The sequence below is a fragment of the Rutidosis leptorrhynchoides genome, chromosome 9 (genome assembly GCF_046630445.1).
Source record: "Rutidosis leptorrhynchoides isolate AG116_Rl617_1_P2 chromosome 9, CSIRO_AGI_Rlap_v1, whole genome shotgun sequence".
Classification (NCBI taxonomy): domain Eukaryota; kingdom Viridiplantae; phylum Streptophyta; class Magnoliopsida; order Asterales; family Asteraceae; genus Rutidosis; species Rutidosis leptorrhynchoides.
Window position 1 is genome coordinate 141372289 of NC_092341.1, and position 13848 is coordinate 141386136.

Consider the following 13848-nt stretch of genomic DNA (forward strand, 5'->3'; position numbering starts at 1 on the left):
TAGATAGATGCAAAAGTATGGTCAATCCAAGAAGGAATCTTTGCCTCTATCTTGAGTCCCAATGCCACTTACATTCATTCAAATAAAATGTTTTTAATAGATTTTATAAAATCCATTTTATAAAACTTTCAATAAATTTTATAAAATACATTTTATAAAACTTCCATTTTATTTATTATGTGTACATCATTTATAAAACCTATTTTATAAAATGTAACATAATTAATTAATTATTTAACCTATAAATAATTAAATCCATATCATATAAATTATTCCATAATTTATATGTATACATCTAAGTAATATTATTTAAGAAAACCATTTTTCTAGAATTCAAGTGTCGCGTATTTAATCAACAATTCAATTGCTAAAATCAAATACGAATAAGGTGTTGGTAAGCTTGTTATTGGGTATGACCCGACTTGGATCAAAACATACTAGCCACATTAATTTAATATGTCTCTCGGGCATACGAAATACCTTCAATCTCCCACTTGCACGAGAAACATAAGAAGTTAATGCAAATGATGGATACCACCTAACGACCGTCCATCACCCCCAATATGTTATGACTTTGTGCCATTCAATAACATCATCCTCTTCGAGTTCCCATCTCGAATATGAATAGGTGAATCTTTCATTATTTCCTTTCGTCCTAGATGTCATGTTAAATCCAAGAGAAACAGAGTGATCACTCTCTTCTAGATTTAACTTTATCAGGCCTTAGACATCTGACTCTCAACGAATAAGAGGGACAAATTCCATCTTGACTACATACGTCCTAAATATGTACCTTGCATTGTACCTGAGCTCTTCCTTATGAACTACCATATTTCAGAATAGTGAAGGAAAGAATCAAGGCACAATACTTGGTAAATATCTGAACCCAATATGTATCTCAGGTCAGAGGATACAATGATATTCGCCTTTACTTAAGATTACATGTGATCAACCACAAAGGCTCCATTTTAGCAAATCTTGAGGGCGGGTCTTCCAATATTTGTGTCCCACAAATATCTATGAACCTTGGTTGCAACCTTGCCCCACATTCATCCCGTGAATGTATACCGATCCAAGTTCATAATAGTCTAAACCTCACACTTGTTCCCACGAATGTGATCGACTACGGAATTTTAGAATAATTACTTATTCATGGATAAAATATGCAAAATAGGAACATAACTCAAGATAAATTAATGCCATAATTGTATAAATGAGTTTGAACTACTTCGTTCCGTTACAATACTTAAAACAGATCATGACCAATCACTAGAATATCGAAGCCCTAACGCACAAACATGTCCAGCATGTTTTGATCCATATAAGAGCTTCGTGAGAGGATCCGCTATGTTAAGATCTGTGTGAACTTTGCGAATACATATCTTTCCCTTTTCAACTTCATCCCTTATGTAGTTGAATCTCCGCTCAATGTGACGGGTCTTTTGGTGAGCACGAGGTTCTTTGATTTGAGCAATCGCACCTTCGTTGTCACAAAAGATCTCAAGAGGGTCCTGAATGGATGGGACCACTCCTAAGTCGTCTATGAATTTCTTCATCTATGCAGCTTCCTGAGCTGCCAATGAGGCTGCAATGTACTCCGACTCTGTAGTGGATAATGCAACAACATCCTGTTTTGAACTCTTCCAAGAGACCGCACCACCATTTAATGTGAAGACATAACCGAATTGTGATCGAGAATCATCTCGATCAGTTTGGAAACTCGCATCCACGTAACCTTTTACAGCGAGTTCCTCCTCACCAGACCCATATATTAGAAACATATCCTTAGTCCTCCTAAGGTATTTCAATATACTTTTAACAGCAATCCAATGACTGTTTCCTGGGTTATTCTGGTATCTACTTGTCAGGCTAAGAGCGCATGACACATCCGGTCTAGTGCATATCATTGCATACATGATAGACCCAATGGCAGACGCATATGGGACTTTCTTCATTCTCTCCTGTTCATCTTTCGTGGTGGGGCACTGAGATGAACTGAGAAGTGTTCCCTTTTGAATAGGTACCAAACCTTTCTTAGAGTTCTCCATCTTGAACCTTTTCAAGATCTTTTCAATGTATGCACTTTGATTCAAACCTATCAATTTCTTGGATCTATCCCTGTAGATCCCAATCCCCAAAATGTATTGTGCTTCTCCAAGATCCTTAATGGAGAAGCATTTACTTAACCAAGTTTTAACACCTTGCATTGCCGGAATATCGTTCCCAAATAACAATATATCATCCACATATAATACAAGGAACATGATAGTGCTCCCACTAGCTTTCTTATATACACAAGCTTCATCACCATTTTTAATGAAGCCAAATTTCTCAGCTTCCTCATTAAAACGATGATTCCACATTCTAGATGCTTGTTTCAATCCGTAGATTGACTTCTTTAACTTGCATACCCTTTTAGGATATTTCGGATCAACAAAACCTTCAGGCTGAACCATATAGACATCTTCCATAAGATATCCATTTAGGAAAGCGGTCTTGACATCCATTTGCCATATTTCGTAATCATAATGAGCAGCAATGGCGAATAATATCCTGATAGACTTTAGCATTGCCACAGGCGAAAAAGTTTCATCATAGTCAACCCCTTGAGTTTGAGTGAAACCTTTTGCTACAAGTCTAGCTTTATATGTATCCAAGTTTCCATGTACGTCAGTTTTCATTTTGAAAAGCCATTTGCAATCAACTAGCCTAGAGCCAGAGGGTTGCGTAACAAGTTCCCAAACTTGGTTGTCATACATGGATTGCATCTCAGATTTCATGGCTTCCTGCCATTTATCTTTATCAATCCTTGATAAAGCATCTTGGTAGTTTGTTGGTTCATACAAATCAACCGTATAGCAACCATCTATGAGAAACCCATATCTCTCAGGAGGATTGCTAATCCTACCAGATCTACGAATGTCTTGTGTATATTGATCATCCATTTGATCACTCTCAACATTTTCATGTTGAGTGCTAGTGTCAACCAATTGTGTATCATCTACTTGATCTTGAACCTCTTCAAGATCTATCTTCCTTTCACTATTTCCTTCCATTAGGAACTTAGTTTCAAGGAATTCCGCCTTCCGAGCAACAAATACATTCTGCTCGGATGGATCATAGAAATAGTATCCCATATCATCCTTGGGATATCCTATGAAGATACACTTCGTGGATCGAGCATCCAACTTATTAGGGACGTAACGCTTAGGATAAGCTTCACATCCCCATACCTTTAAGTATGATAGAGATGGAGGTTTTCCAAACCACATCTCATGAGGAGTTCGTTCCACTTTCTTGGTTGGGGCCATATTTAGAATACGTGCCGCGGAGCATAGACAATAACCCCAAAATGATAGAGGTAACGAGCTTCTTGCCATCATAGATCGAACCATATCCATTAGGGTTCGGTTCCTCCTTTCGGAAACTCCATTAAGTTGGGGTGTTCCGGGTGGAGTAAGTTGTGAGATAATCCCACAACTCCTAAGATGATCTTGGAAGGCATCGCTTAGGTATTCACCTCCTCTATCGGTACGAAGTACCTTAATTGTCCTATTGAGTTGATTTTGTACTTCGTTTTGATATTCTTTGAATGCTTCAAACGTTTCGTCCTTGTGTCTTAACAAGTAGACATATCCGAAACGACTGAAGTCATCAATGAAAGTAACGAAGTATCTTTCACCATTCCTAGTTATGGGCTTAAAGGGTCCACATACATCCGAATGTATTAATCCCAATAAGTCTTTAGCCCTTTCATAGGTCCCTTGGAAAGGTGCTTTTGTCATTTTACCTTGTAAACAAGATTCACATAAATCAAATGAGTCTAGTTCATTTGATTTCAAAAGTCCATTCTTTTGAAGTGTATGCATTCGGTTCTTGTTTATATAGCCAAGGCGACAATGCCATAAATAGGAATCACTCAAATCCCTTTTGAGTTTCTTGGTGCTTGTATGGTATATAGAGCTCGATGATGCGTCATCATGAACCAATTCATAAATTCCATTTGAAGGCGAAGCCTTGAAATAGAATACATTGTCTTTAGAAACATGAATATCATCATCAATAAAATTAACAACGTAACCACATTGTTTTAAGCGAGAAATAGAAATAATGTTTCTACACAAATCCGGAGCATACAAAACATTTTCTAAAATAAGTTCCAATCCGCTTGGAAGCTTCAAAATAAAATCTCCTTGAGCTTTAACATGCACCTTTGCACCATTGCCCATATAGAGACTTGATGTTCCCGCCTTATGATCACTTCTTTTGAACCCCTGCAAAGAATTGCAAATATGAGTTCCACATCCCGTGTCTAATACCCATGTATTAGAAGAACTAATACTAAGCTCTATATATACCATATATATATTACCTGAGGTTTGCCCTGCATCCCGCTTGTCCTTCAACTCCTTAAGATAGATCGGACAGTTTCGTTTCCAATGACCCATCTCACCGCAACCGAAACATGGGTCTTCTTTGGGGTTTGCCTTCTCGGCTACCTTTTGCTTCTTAGCCTTGTTGATGGTTGGGGTAACCATCTTCCCTTTCCCTTTGCCTTGATGGGCGGGTCCTTTTCTCTTGGCCACCTTTGGCTTAGAGGTGTTACCTTTTGACCCACCTTGATCGATTGCTAACACGGGTAAAGCCCTTTTACCCATGCTAGTTTCCGCCGTTCTAAGCATACCGTAAAGTTCACCTATGCTCTTATCCATCCCATTCATATTGTAATTAATTACAAATTGATCAAACCTTTTTGATAGGGAGTTAAGGATAAGATCGGTGGCTAACTCATTAGATATGTTGAGATTAAGACGGTTTGCGCGATCAATAAGGCTTTTCATTTTGAGGATACGGATTGGGTGTCATCCATACGACATTCATGTAACGCTCGAACCGTTTCGAAGCGCTCGACACGTGCTTTTTGAAGGAACATCTCCTTCAATTGCGTAATCATGTCATATGCACTATGATGTTCGAAATCCTTTTGGAGTTCGGGTATCATAGTCCCAAGCATTAGGCAAGCAACTTGCACCGAATCGGCGCAATACTTATCCCAATAAGCCATGCCTTCCGTATCATCCTCGTCGGGTTGATCGGGAATGGGGTCTTCCAACACATACGCCTTATCCTCAAGTTTGAGGACAATCCTAAGATTGCGGAACCAATCCATAAAGTTCGTATGGTTGAGTTTGTCTTTCTCGAGGAGAGACCTTAACGATAGGTTGTTCAAGTTAATAGGTGCGTTTTGCATGTTGTTGTTATTGGCGGCCATCTACAAAATTTAACAAAGTTGTTTAAGTATTAATTTTAATTTAACAATCAATACCCTTTAAATCCAATTGATATTTATTAAATTTTAGAATCCAACGGTAAACCAAATTACGGTTAGGTGACCTTTATCCCGTCATTTGATTTAGCTAGGTAGTCATTATATGACAATTGCAATCCTTTTGCAACTTCTAAGTTATGGGATCATGCAATCCTTTTGCATGGCATATTATCCCATCAACGCCTATTTGTTCATCATGCTTCGGTGACCCTAAGTTCATGATTCCCAAATCAAGTCGTCCTACTTGTGCTAACGTGTAAATTCAACATACTAGTGGTTAGGTGACCTTTATCCCACAAGTGTGCGAAATTTACCTCAATCATATTAGTTTGTTCATAACGGTTAGGTGGCCTTTATCCCATTAAGAGTTCCCTAATATTTTTAAGTGTTTGCACAAAAGGATGGCATTTAACTTGTTTGTCTTGTTGTTTAAAAGGGATTTTAAGTTTTTGTTATTTCTAGTTTGAGAAAACATTTATGCCATACACCAACATGCATTTAGTGTATGGTACTTATGAAAAACCAATTTCATGTCTTGTAATTCCAATTACTTGATATAAACCAATTTATATTTGTTATCCTTTCTTGTTCTTAATAACCATTTATTAAGGTTTTTGGTTGCAATTTTAATTCAACCATTTAAATTACCATTTTGCATGTACTTAATACGTTTAATTTAACCAATTAAATTGTCGTTATGTTTGTTGTTAACTTGTGTGATAAATTTGTTACAATCAAACATACAATCCATAAACATACAAACAACCACACATGCAAAATAAGTATGTTCACAATCTAGCCATTTAGGTGGACATTTGTTTAGCCGAAAACAAATGTCACCGGGTAAGGGTTTTCAACACAAAGCAAGAGATTTCCAATCTCCCACTTAACCTTGCATCCAAATGCTACTTGTGTTCTTCAAGTCTTCATTCATCATCTTGTATCTCCATTTTTTACAAAATATGTATCCTAATACATTTTATCTAGAAAATGAAATTACAACCTATTCTATTTTACATACCAAATATAAAATGAATTACATAACCAAATGAATGAATTATTACAAACCAATTGAACAATTATTACATGCCATTGAATAATTATAATTACAAACCAAATGAATCATAAATCAACCAAATATAGCATGCAATCAACACACGGTCAAGGCTAGGATTGTGAACATTAACATGCAACCAATTGTGACCAAAATGCAAGAGCCCAAACCCAATTTTGGAGCCCTAACAATTCGGCATTCATCAAACACCCTCCCAAAACCCATGATTTTTGCATTCTTCTTTCATGCATGTACTTAGAATGCAAAGTTGATGGGTTTTAAAACAACAATTCGAAGCATATTTCAACAACTTCGGCTCTAGATACCATTGTTGGGATTTAACAAGTTTGATATATCTTAAAACCTTTTAAGAATCATTATAAACGGAAGCGTGTAATTATCAAGTTTTACTTGTTAAACTTTAACCAATTTAAAGCTAAATCCCATGGATCAAGTTGTGAACATTATGCTTACAATTAACAAGAAAAGGAAGAGTTATATACCTCCTTAAAACAAGTTTAAGGGCTGTTCAAAATGGTAGTAAGATGATGAACAAAAGTGTAGAACTTCGAGCCTTTGAAGCACCAAAACCACCCTTGATTTAAGTTAGGATTTAGACACTTAATGAGCTAAATAACCAAGCAAGAACCTCTTCCTTTTGAGCTTACTGATTTGGACAGCAACTACCTTCAAAAGTTGGTGATGAATGGAGTTCCTAAACTATGGAACCTCAAGAGATAATACCCCAAGCCAACCTCCAACACCTAGTACTTTAGTTTGGATTTAATGACACTTGAAAATAACTTGCAAAATGAGCTTGAAGGACTTATTTTGGATCCTCAAACCCCACGGCCTAAATGGCAGCTTAATGCAGTTTTTTTTCTCTCTTTTACTTGATATTTTGCATGTATGTGTGTTTGCATTGAGTCAATGAACTTGCATATAGATAGATGCAAAAGTATGGTCAATCCAAGAAGGAATCTTTGCCTCTATATTGAGTCCCAATGCCACTTACATTCATTCAAATAAAATGTTTTTAATAGATTTTATAAAATCCATTTTATAAAACTTTCAATAAATTTTATAAAATACATTTTATAAAACTTCCATTTTATTTATTATGTGTACATCATTTATAAAACCTATTTTATAAAATGTAACATAATTAATTAATTATTTAACCTATAAATAATTAAATCCATATCATATAAATTATTCCATAATTTATATGTATACATCTAAGTAATATTATTTAAGAAAACCATTTTTCTAGAATTCAAGTGTCGCGTATTTAATCAACAATTCAATTGCTAAAATCAAATACGAATAAGGTGTTGGTAAGCTTGTTATTGGGTATGACCCGACTTGGATCAAAACATACTAGCCACATTAATTTAATATGTCTCTCGGGCATACGAAATACCTTCAGAGACCTATTGATGGGAGCGTGTATTTGGCATGCTTCACAGTTTTAAATCAAGTCATACATGTCCCTGTACATATGTGGCCAGAAGTAACCCATTCTTTTGATTCTGCTAACAATCGTTCTATAGCCGGAGTGTGTCGAGCAGGCTCCTTTGTGCATTTCTTGTATGATTTCTTTGGCCTGTGTTGGTCCGACGCACCTCAAATATGGCTCCGTGAATGATTTACTATACAGGGTGCCATCGTATAAATGGTACATCGATGATCGTATCTGAAACCTTCGAGCTTTTAACTTGTCTTTCGGGAGTATACCCTCGGTAAGATATTGTACAAAAGGTGTCATCCAACAATCTTCTTCTCATATTATTGTTGCCATGAGAGTGTCTTCGTTGGTTGACATTCTTTCTAATACCTCAACCATGAATTTCTTGGTGAAGTGGCTGTATAGAAGGGAGGTAAGTTTGCTTAAGGCATCTGCTTTTTTATTACGGTTGCGGGGTATTTGCTTGATTTCAAATGTTGTAAAGTTTTTGACTAGCACTTTTGCGAGCTCTAGGTACTTTTGCATCGATACGTCTCGTGCTTCGAAACTACCGTTCAGCTGACTTGCTACCAGTTGTGAGTCGATGTAGGCCGTGAGCAGTTGTATGTCGATGCTTTTTGCTATACGTAAGCCAGCCAACAAGGCTTCATATTCGGCCTCATTATTTAAGGCAGCTAATTTCAGTCGGATGGCATAATTTATTTCCTCTCCACTCGGGGATACTAAAAACAAACCTATGCCGGCTCCTTCTTCGCTGGACGCTCCATCAGTATGTAACTCCCAAATCTCGTCTTTGTCCCTTCTTGTGACGGGAGTTTCATCGTGCTTGATTATGTCGGAAGGGAGCTCCACCAGGAAGTCGGCTATCGCCCGACCCTTGACGGAATTTCTCAGGAGAAAACTGGATTTCATGTTCATCGAGCTCAATTGCCCATTTAGCCAACCTCCTATAAATTTCCGGCCTTGTCAGGACGTGCTTGATTGGTTGGTCCGTAAGGAACTGTATCGGATGTGCCTGGAAGTAGCGCCGTAACTGCCTTGCCGTGTGTATAAGGGCATAAATTAGCTTCTCCATTGCCGGGTAGTTCACTTCTCCGTTTTAGAGTACCTTGCAGACGAAATATACTGGCATTTGGAATTTATCCCGGTCGGCAATTAGTACCAAGTTGATTGCCTCGGAGGAAGTAGACATATATACTGTAAGGGTTTCTCCCTGAATTGGTGTCGTGGGTGTAGGTAGTTCCTTTAAGAATGCGTTCATATCCTGGAAGGCCTTCTCAGCATCCACCGTCTAAACAAAGTTTTTTTTTGTTTAAGCATCCCTTTAATGTTTGGAAGAAAGGTAAAGATCTGTCGGCAGCCCGTGACAGGAATCTTGTTAATGCCGCTAGTTTTTCGTTTAGACTCTGCACGTCCTTTTTACTCCTGGGAGATTGCATGTTTTCAATTGCCTTAATTTTCTTCGGATTTGCTTTGATTCCTCTCGGGGTGATCGTGAACCCTAAGAACCGACCTTCTTTAACCCCAAAGGAACATTTTGACGGCTTGAGCTTCATATTCATTTTGCGTAACGACTCGAATGTTTCGATGATGTCAAAAATCATTTGCTCTTCTGAATCGCTTTTGATGACGATATCATCTACGTATGCTTTGATGTTTCGCCCAATCTGATCCTGGAATGCCTTGTCGATTACTTTTTGGTATGTTGCCCCTGCATTCTTTAAACCGAATGGCATTTTAGTATAACAAAAGATGCCTTGGTATTTATTGGTAACCTCTATATGCATTCACGAAGCTTTTGAACCGGAAACCCGTGAGGAATTTAACTTTCCAGTCGATTTCCGGTAAGGGGTAGTTGTCATTTGGACAAGCTTTGTTAATATCTTTGTAGTTAAAGCACATGCGCCATGAGCCGTCTACCTTTTTTACCGTAATTGGGTTGGCGACCCATGTTTGATATTTCACCTCCTTCATTATCCCTGCATCGACCAGCCTTTGTACTTCGTCATCCAGAAAATTTGTTTCGCTCGAGAGCCATTGCTCGTTTCTTCTAGACGACGGGTGTAACGTTCAGGTTCACATTTAGTAGGTGTTTTGCTATCTTTCATGGGACACCAGTCATATCGGATGGATCCTAAGCAAAGACGTCAATATTTGCTGCTAAAATTTTGCAGGACGTGTCTCTGGCGTTAGTGCTCAGGCTAGTACCAATCTGGATCCGTTGCTCTGGATGTTTAGGATTTGGGGATATGTGACTGTCATCATACATTATGATGTTGTCGGTACCTTTGAATATCTACAAGCACTCAACCTGTTCCAGCTCTTGTGTCCAGATTGTTGTAATGCAGGCTGGGGTTGGAAACTTCAACATGCCGTGTATTGTTGATGTAATTGCTACAAATTTTTGAATGGGGTTACGCCCGAGTATGACGTTGTACCTCGAGTCAGTTTTAACAATAGAAAATTCTATGTCTGCGGTGCTTTGGAAAGGTAATTTTCCTAGTACAACTTCCAGCGTGATGGAGCCTGCTGGCCAGGTTGCAGCACTATTGAATCCTGCCAATGGTGAGGTCGCAACCTTCTTTAGCCGGCGGATGCTCTCCGATAACTGTAAAAAGCAGTGTTCGAACATGACCTCCGCTCCTGCACCGGTGTCATTGTATATTTGACCGATTTGACAATTGGAGATGTGTGCCCTAATAATGACTGGCTCACACGAAGGGTTGACATCAAATAACGACGAGAAGATGATGGGCTCGTGTTTCCATGCATCTAATGCCCCTGCTTTTCGCCTTTGCCCAACAGTCCATGAGTGATGTAATGACCCGACTACTTCGACTTTTAATTATATTTGTTACTTTCACGAAACTGCGTATTCGTGCGTACTGAGTTAGATTATTTGCTGGGATCATTAATTATGTTAATTACTTTCGTTAATAACTACAACGTGTTATTAAATGCTTAATCACTTAACTTGATCCTTGAATACATTAACGAACGTTAGTGCCACTGATAGTGCTCTAAATGAACATATATTTAGTATCAATATCCTTCCAATATGTAAAGCTTTTAGTTACTATTGTTCTATTTTTATGTAATAATCGTTTAAATAAATAAGTGCGAAGACAAAAGAAGAAAATGACGATTTGAAGACGCAAATGACCAAAAAGCTCAAATGTACAAGATACAATCCAAGTGGTTCAATTTATTGATGAGAAACGTCTAAAAATGACAAGAGTACAAGCCGCGAAATGCAAAGTACAAGATATCTAAGCGTACGAAAGGACGTTCGAAAATCCGGAACCGAGACATGAACCAACTATCAACGTGCGACTCAACGGAGCTAAAATCACAAATTAACTATGCACATAAATATAATATAATATATAATTAATTATGTAAATTATATATACACATTATATTTATATATTAAATAAATAAACGTCGGCAAGCTAGGATCCAATTTCTGCGTGAGCTGGAATTCGAAGCTCCGCACTCGCGGAGCTGTAAGGCATAAAACCTCCGCACTCGCGGAGCACACCAGGACCCAAATCCCACTATAAAAGGCGATGCAATTCAACGAAATATTTGCACCATATATCAATTCAATCTCTCTATTTCTATAATATATATTATATATTTATAATATATATATATATATATATATATATATAATATATATTTGTGACAATCGCTCCAAATCCATATGGACGAACACGTCATTCATCGATTTCATTGCGAGGTATTTGACCTCTATATGATACGTTTTGTAAACATTGCATTCTTTTGAAAAGGCACACCATAAATGAATATTTAAATCTAAGGTTTTCGACAGCTGATGATTTCTACATATAGACAATCACCGTAAATAATAGTTTACAATAGTACTTCTGTTGACAATGCAGTCAAAATAAGATACATGGTGATTTGGTGAATGCAACATTTCCTTGAAAAATATACCATGTAAGACTCCATGCACATAGCTTGTCTAACATATAAGCAAACAGCGGAAGACTTCTAGGAAACCTGAGAATAAACATGCTTTAAAGTGTCAACACAAAGGTTGGTGAGTTCATAGTTTTAGTGTTGCACATAATCTGTATATAAAGGTGGATCACAAGATTTCAGTTGTTTTATCCAGAAACGTTTATCAAAATATTCTACAAGATTGAGCACCCTGGTAACTAAACTTAACGTATATATAATTTATACCCTTTGTATAATCATCTTAATAATACACGTAAACCAACGTGTACGCTTCTCAAATAGCATACGTCCGTTAAAATGCTAGTGCTCTAGCTCGGACGGGGATATCAAGCCCTATGGATCCATATACTACTACTCGCGCCCACCAGTTCTTATAACCGGCAGTTACTAGTTACCAAAGCTAAGGGATTTTCGGTTCAAACTCAGTGTAGAATTTAGTATGTACTTGTATCCATTGTGTTTAAAATAAAGTGCATGTATTCTCAGCCCAAAAATATAGATTGCAAAAGCAATTAAAAAGGGAGCAAATGAAACTCACCTTAGCAGCATATAAAGTCATTCACCAAAATGTGACTGAAACTCGGATTACCAAATAACCGTAGATCTCAACCTAGAGAACATATGTTGGTCAATAAATGTCTATCAAGTTAGGTCAGGTCATAGTGTATCACAATCCTAATGCTCGAGATCGACATACAAAAGTTATCAAAAGTTATATCAAAAAGTCTATTTGACTCAATACTATAGTTGAATGATTATGGCAATCGAAACATTTTAATATTTCACATAGTTTCCCAATTCTTGTAAAATTAGACTACAGTTTTTATAAGGCTTTAAAACATGATAAAACAGTCAATTTTGACAACTGTTCAACAAAACGAGACGTGCCTTATATAATGAAATGTCCCGTTCTTATTGATTAAAAACGTTTTATATTAATTGATTTCATTGCGAGGTTTTGACCTCTATATGAGACGTTTTTCAAAGACTGCATTCATTTTAAAACAAACCATAACCTTTATTTCATCAATAAAGGTTTAAAAAGCTTTACATAGATTATCAAATAATGATAATCTAAAATATCCTGTTTACACACGACTATTACATAATGGTTTACAATACAAATATGTTACAACAAAATAAGTTTCTTGAATGCAGTTTTTACACAATATCATACAAGCATGGACTCCAAATCTTGTCCTTATTTAAGTATGCGATAGCGCAAGCTCTTAATAATCACCTGAGAATAAACATGCTTAAAACGTCAACAAAAAATGTTGGTGAGTTATAGGTTTAACCTATATATATCAAATCGTAACAATAGACCACAAGATTTCATATTTCAATATATATCCCATACATAGATATAAAAATCATTCATATGGTGAACACCTGGTAACCGACATTAACAAGATGCATATATAAGAATATCCCCATCATTCCGGGACACCCTTCGGATATGATATAAATTTCGAAGTACTAAAGCATCCGGTACTTTGGATGGGGTTTGTTAGGCCCAATAGATCTATCTTTAGGATTCGCGTCAATTAGGGTGTCTGTTCCCTAATTCTTAGATTACCAGACTTAATAAAAAGGGGCATATTCGATTTCGATAATTCAACCATAGAATGTAGTTTCACGTACTTGTGTCTATTTTGTAAATCATTTATAAAACCTGCATGTATTCTCATCTCAAAAATATTAGATTTTAAAAGTGGGACTATAACTCACTTTCACAGATTTTTACTTCGTCGGGAAGTAAGACTTGGCCACTGGTCGATTCACGAACCTATAACAAATATGTACATATATATCAAAGTATGTTCAAAATATATTTACAACACTTTTAATACATTTTGATGTTTTAAGTTTATTAAGTCAGCTGTCCTCGTTAGTAACCTACAACTAGTTGTCCAACGTTAGATGTACAAAAAATAATTGATATATATTATCTTGAATCAATCCACGACACAGTGTATACACGTCTCAGGCTAGATGACAACTCAAAGT

At 36.8% G+C, this 13848-nt stretch overlaps 1 protein-coding gene across 1 annotated transcript; it reads right to left on the reverse strand.

Moving 5' to 3' along the window:
* Positions 1-8166: 8166 nt before the first annotated feature.
* LOC139868408 (uncharacterized) lies at positions 8167-8763 on the reverse strand. Its single transcript, XM_071856742.1, has one exon. The coding sequence runs from the start codon at positions 8761-8763 to the stop codon at positions 8167-8169; it is 597 nt and encodes a 198-aa protein (XP_071712843.1).
* Between the last annotated feature and the right edge of the window lie 5085 nt (positions 8764-13848).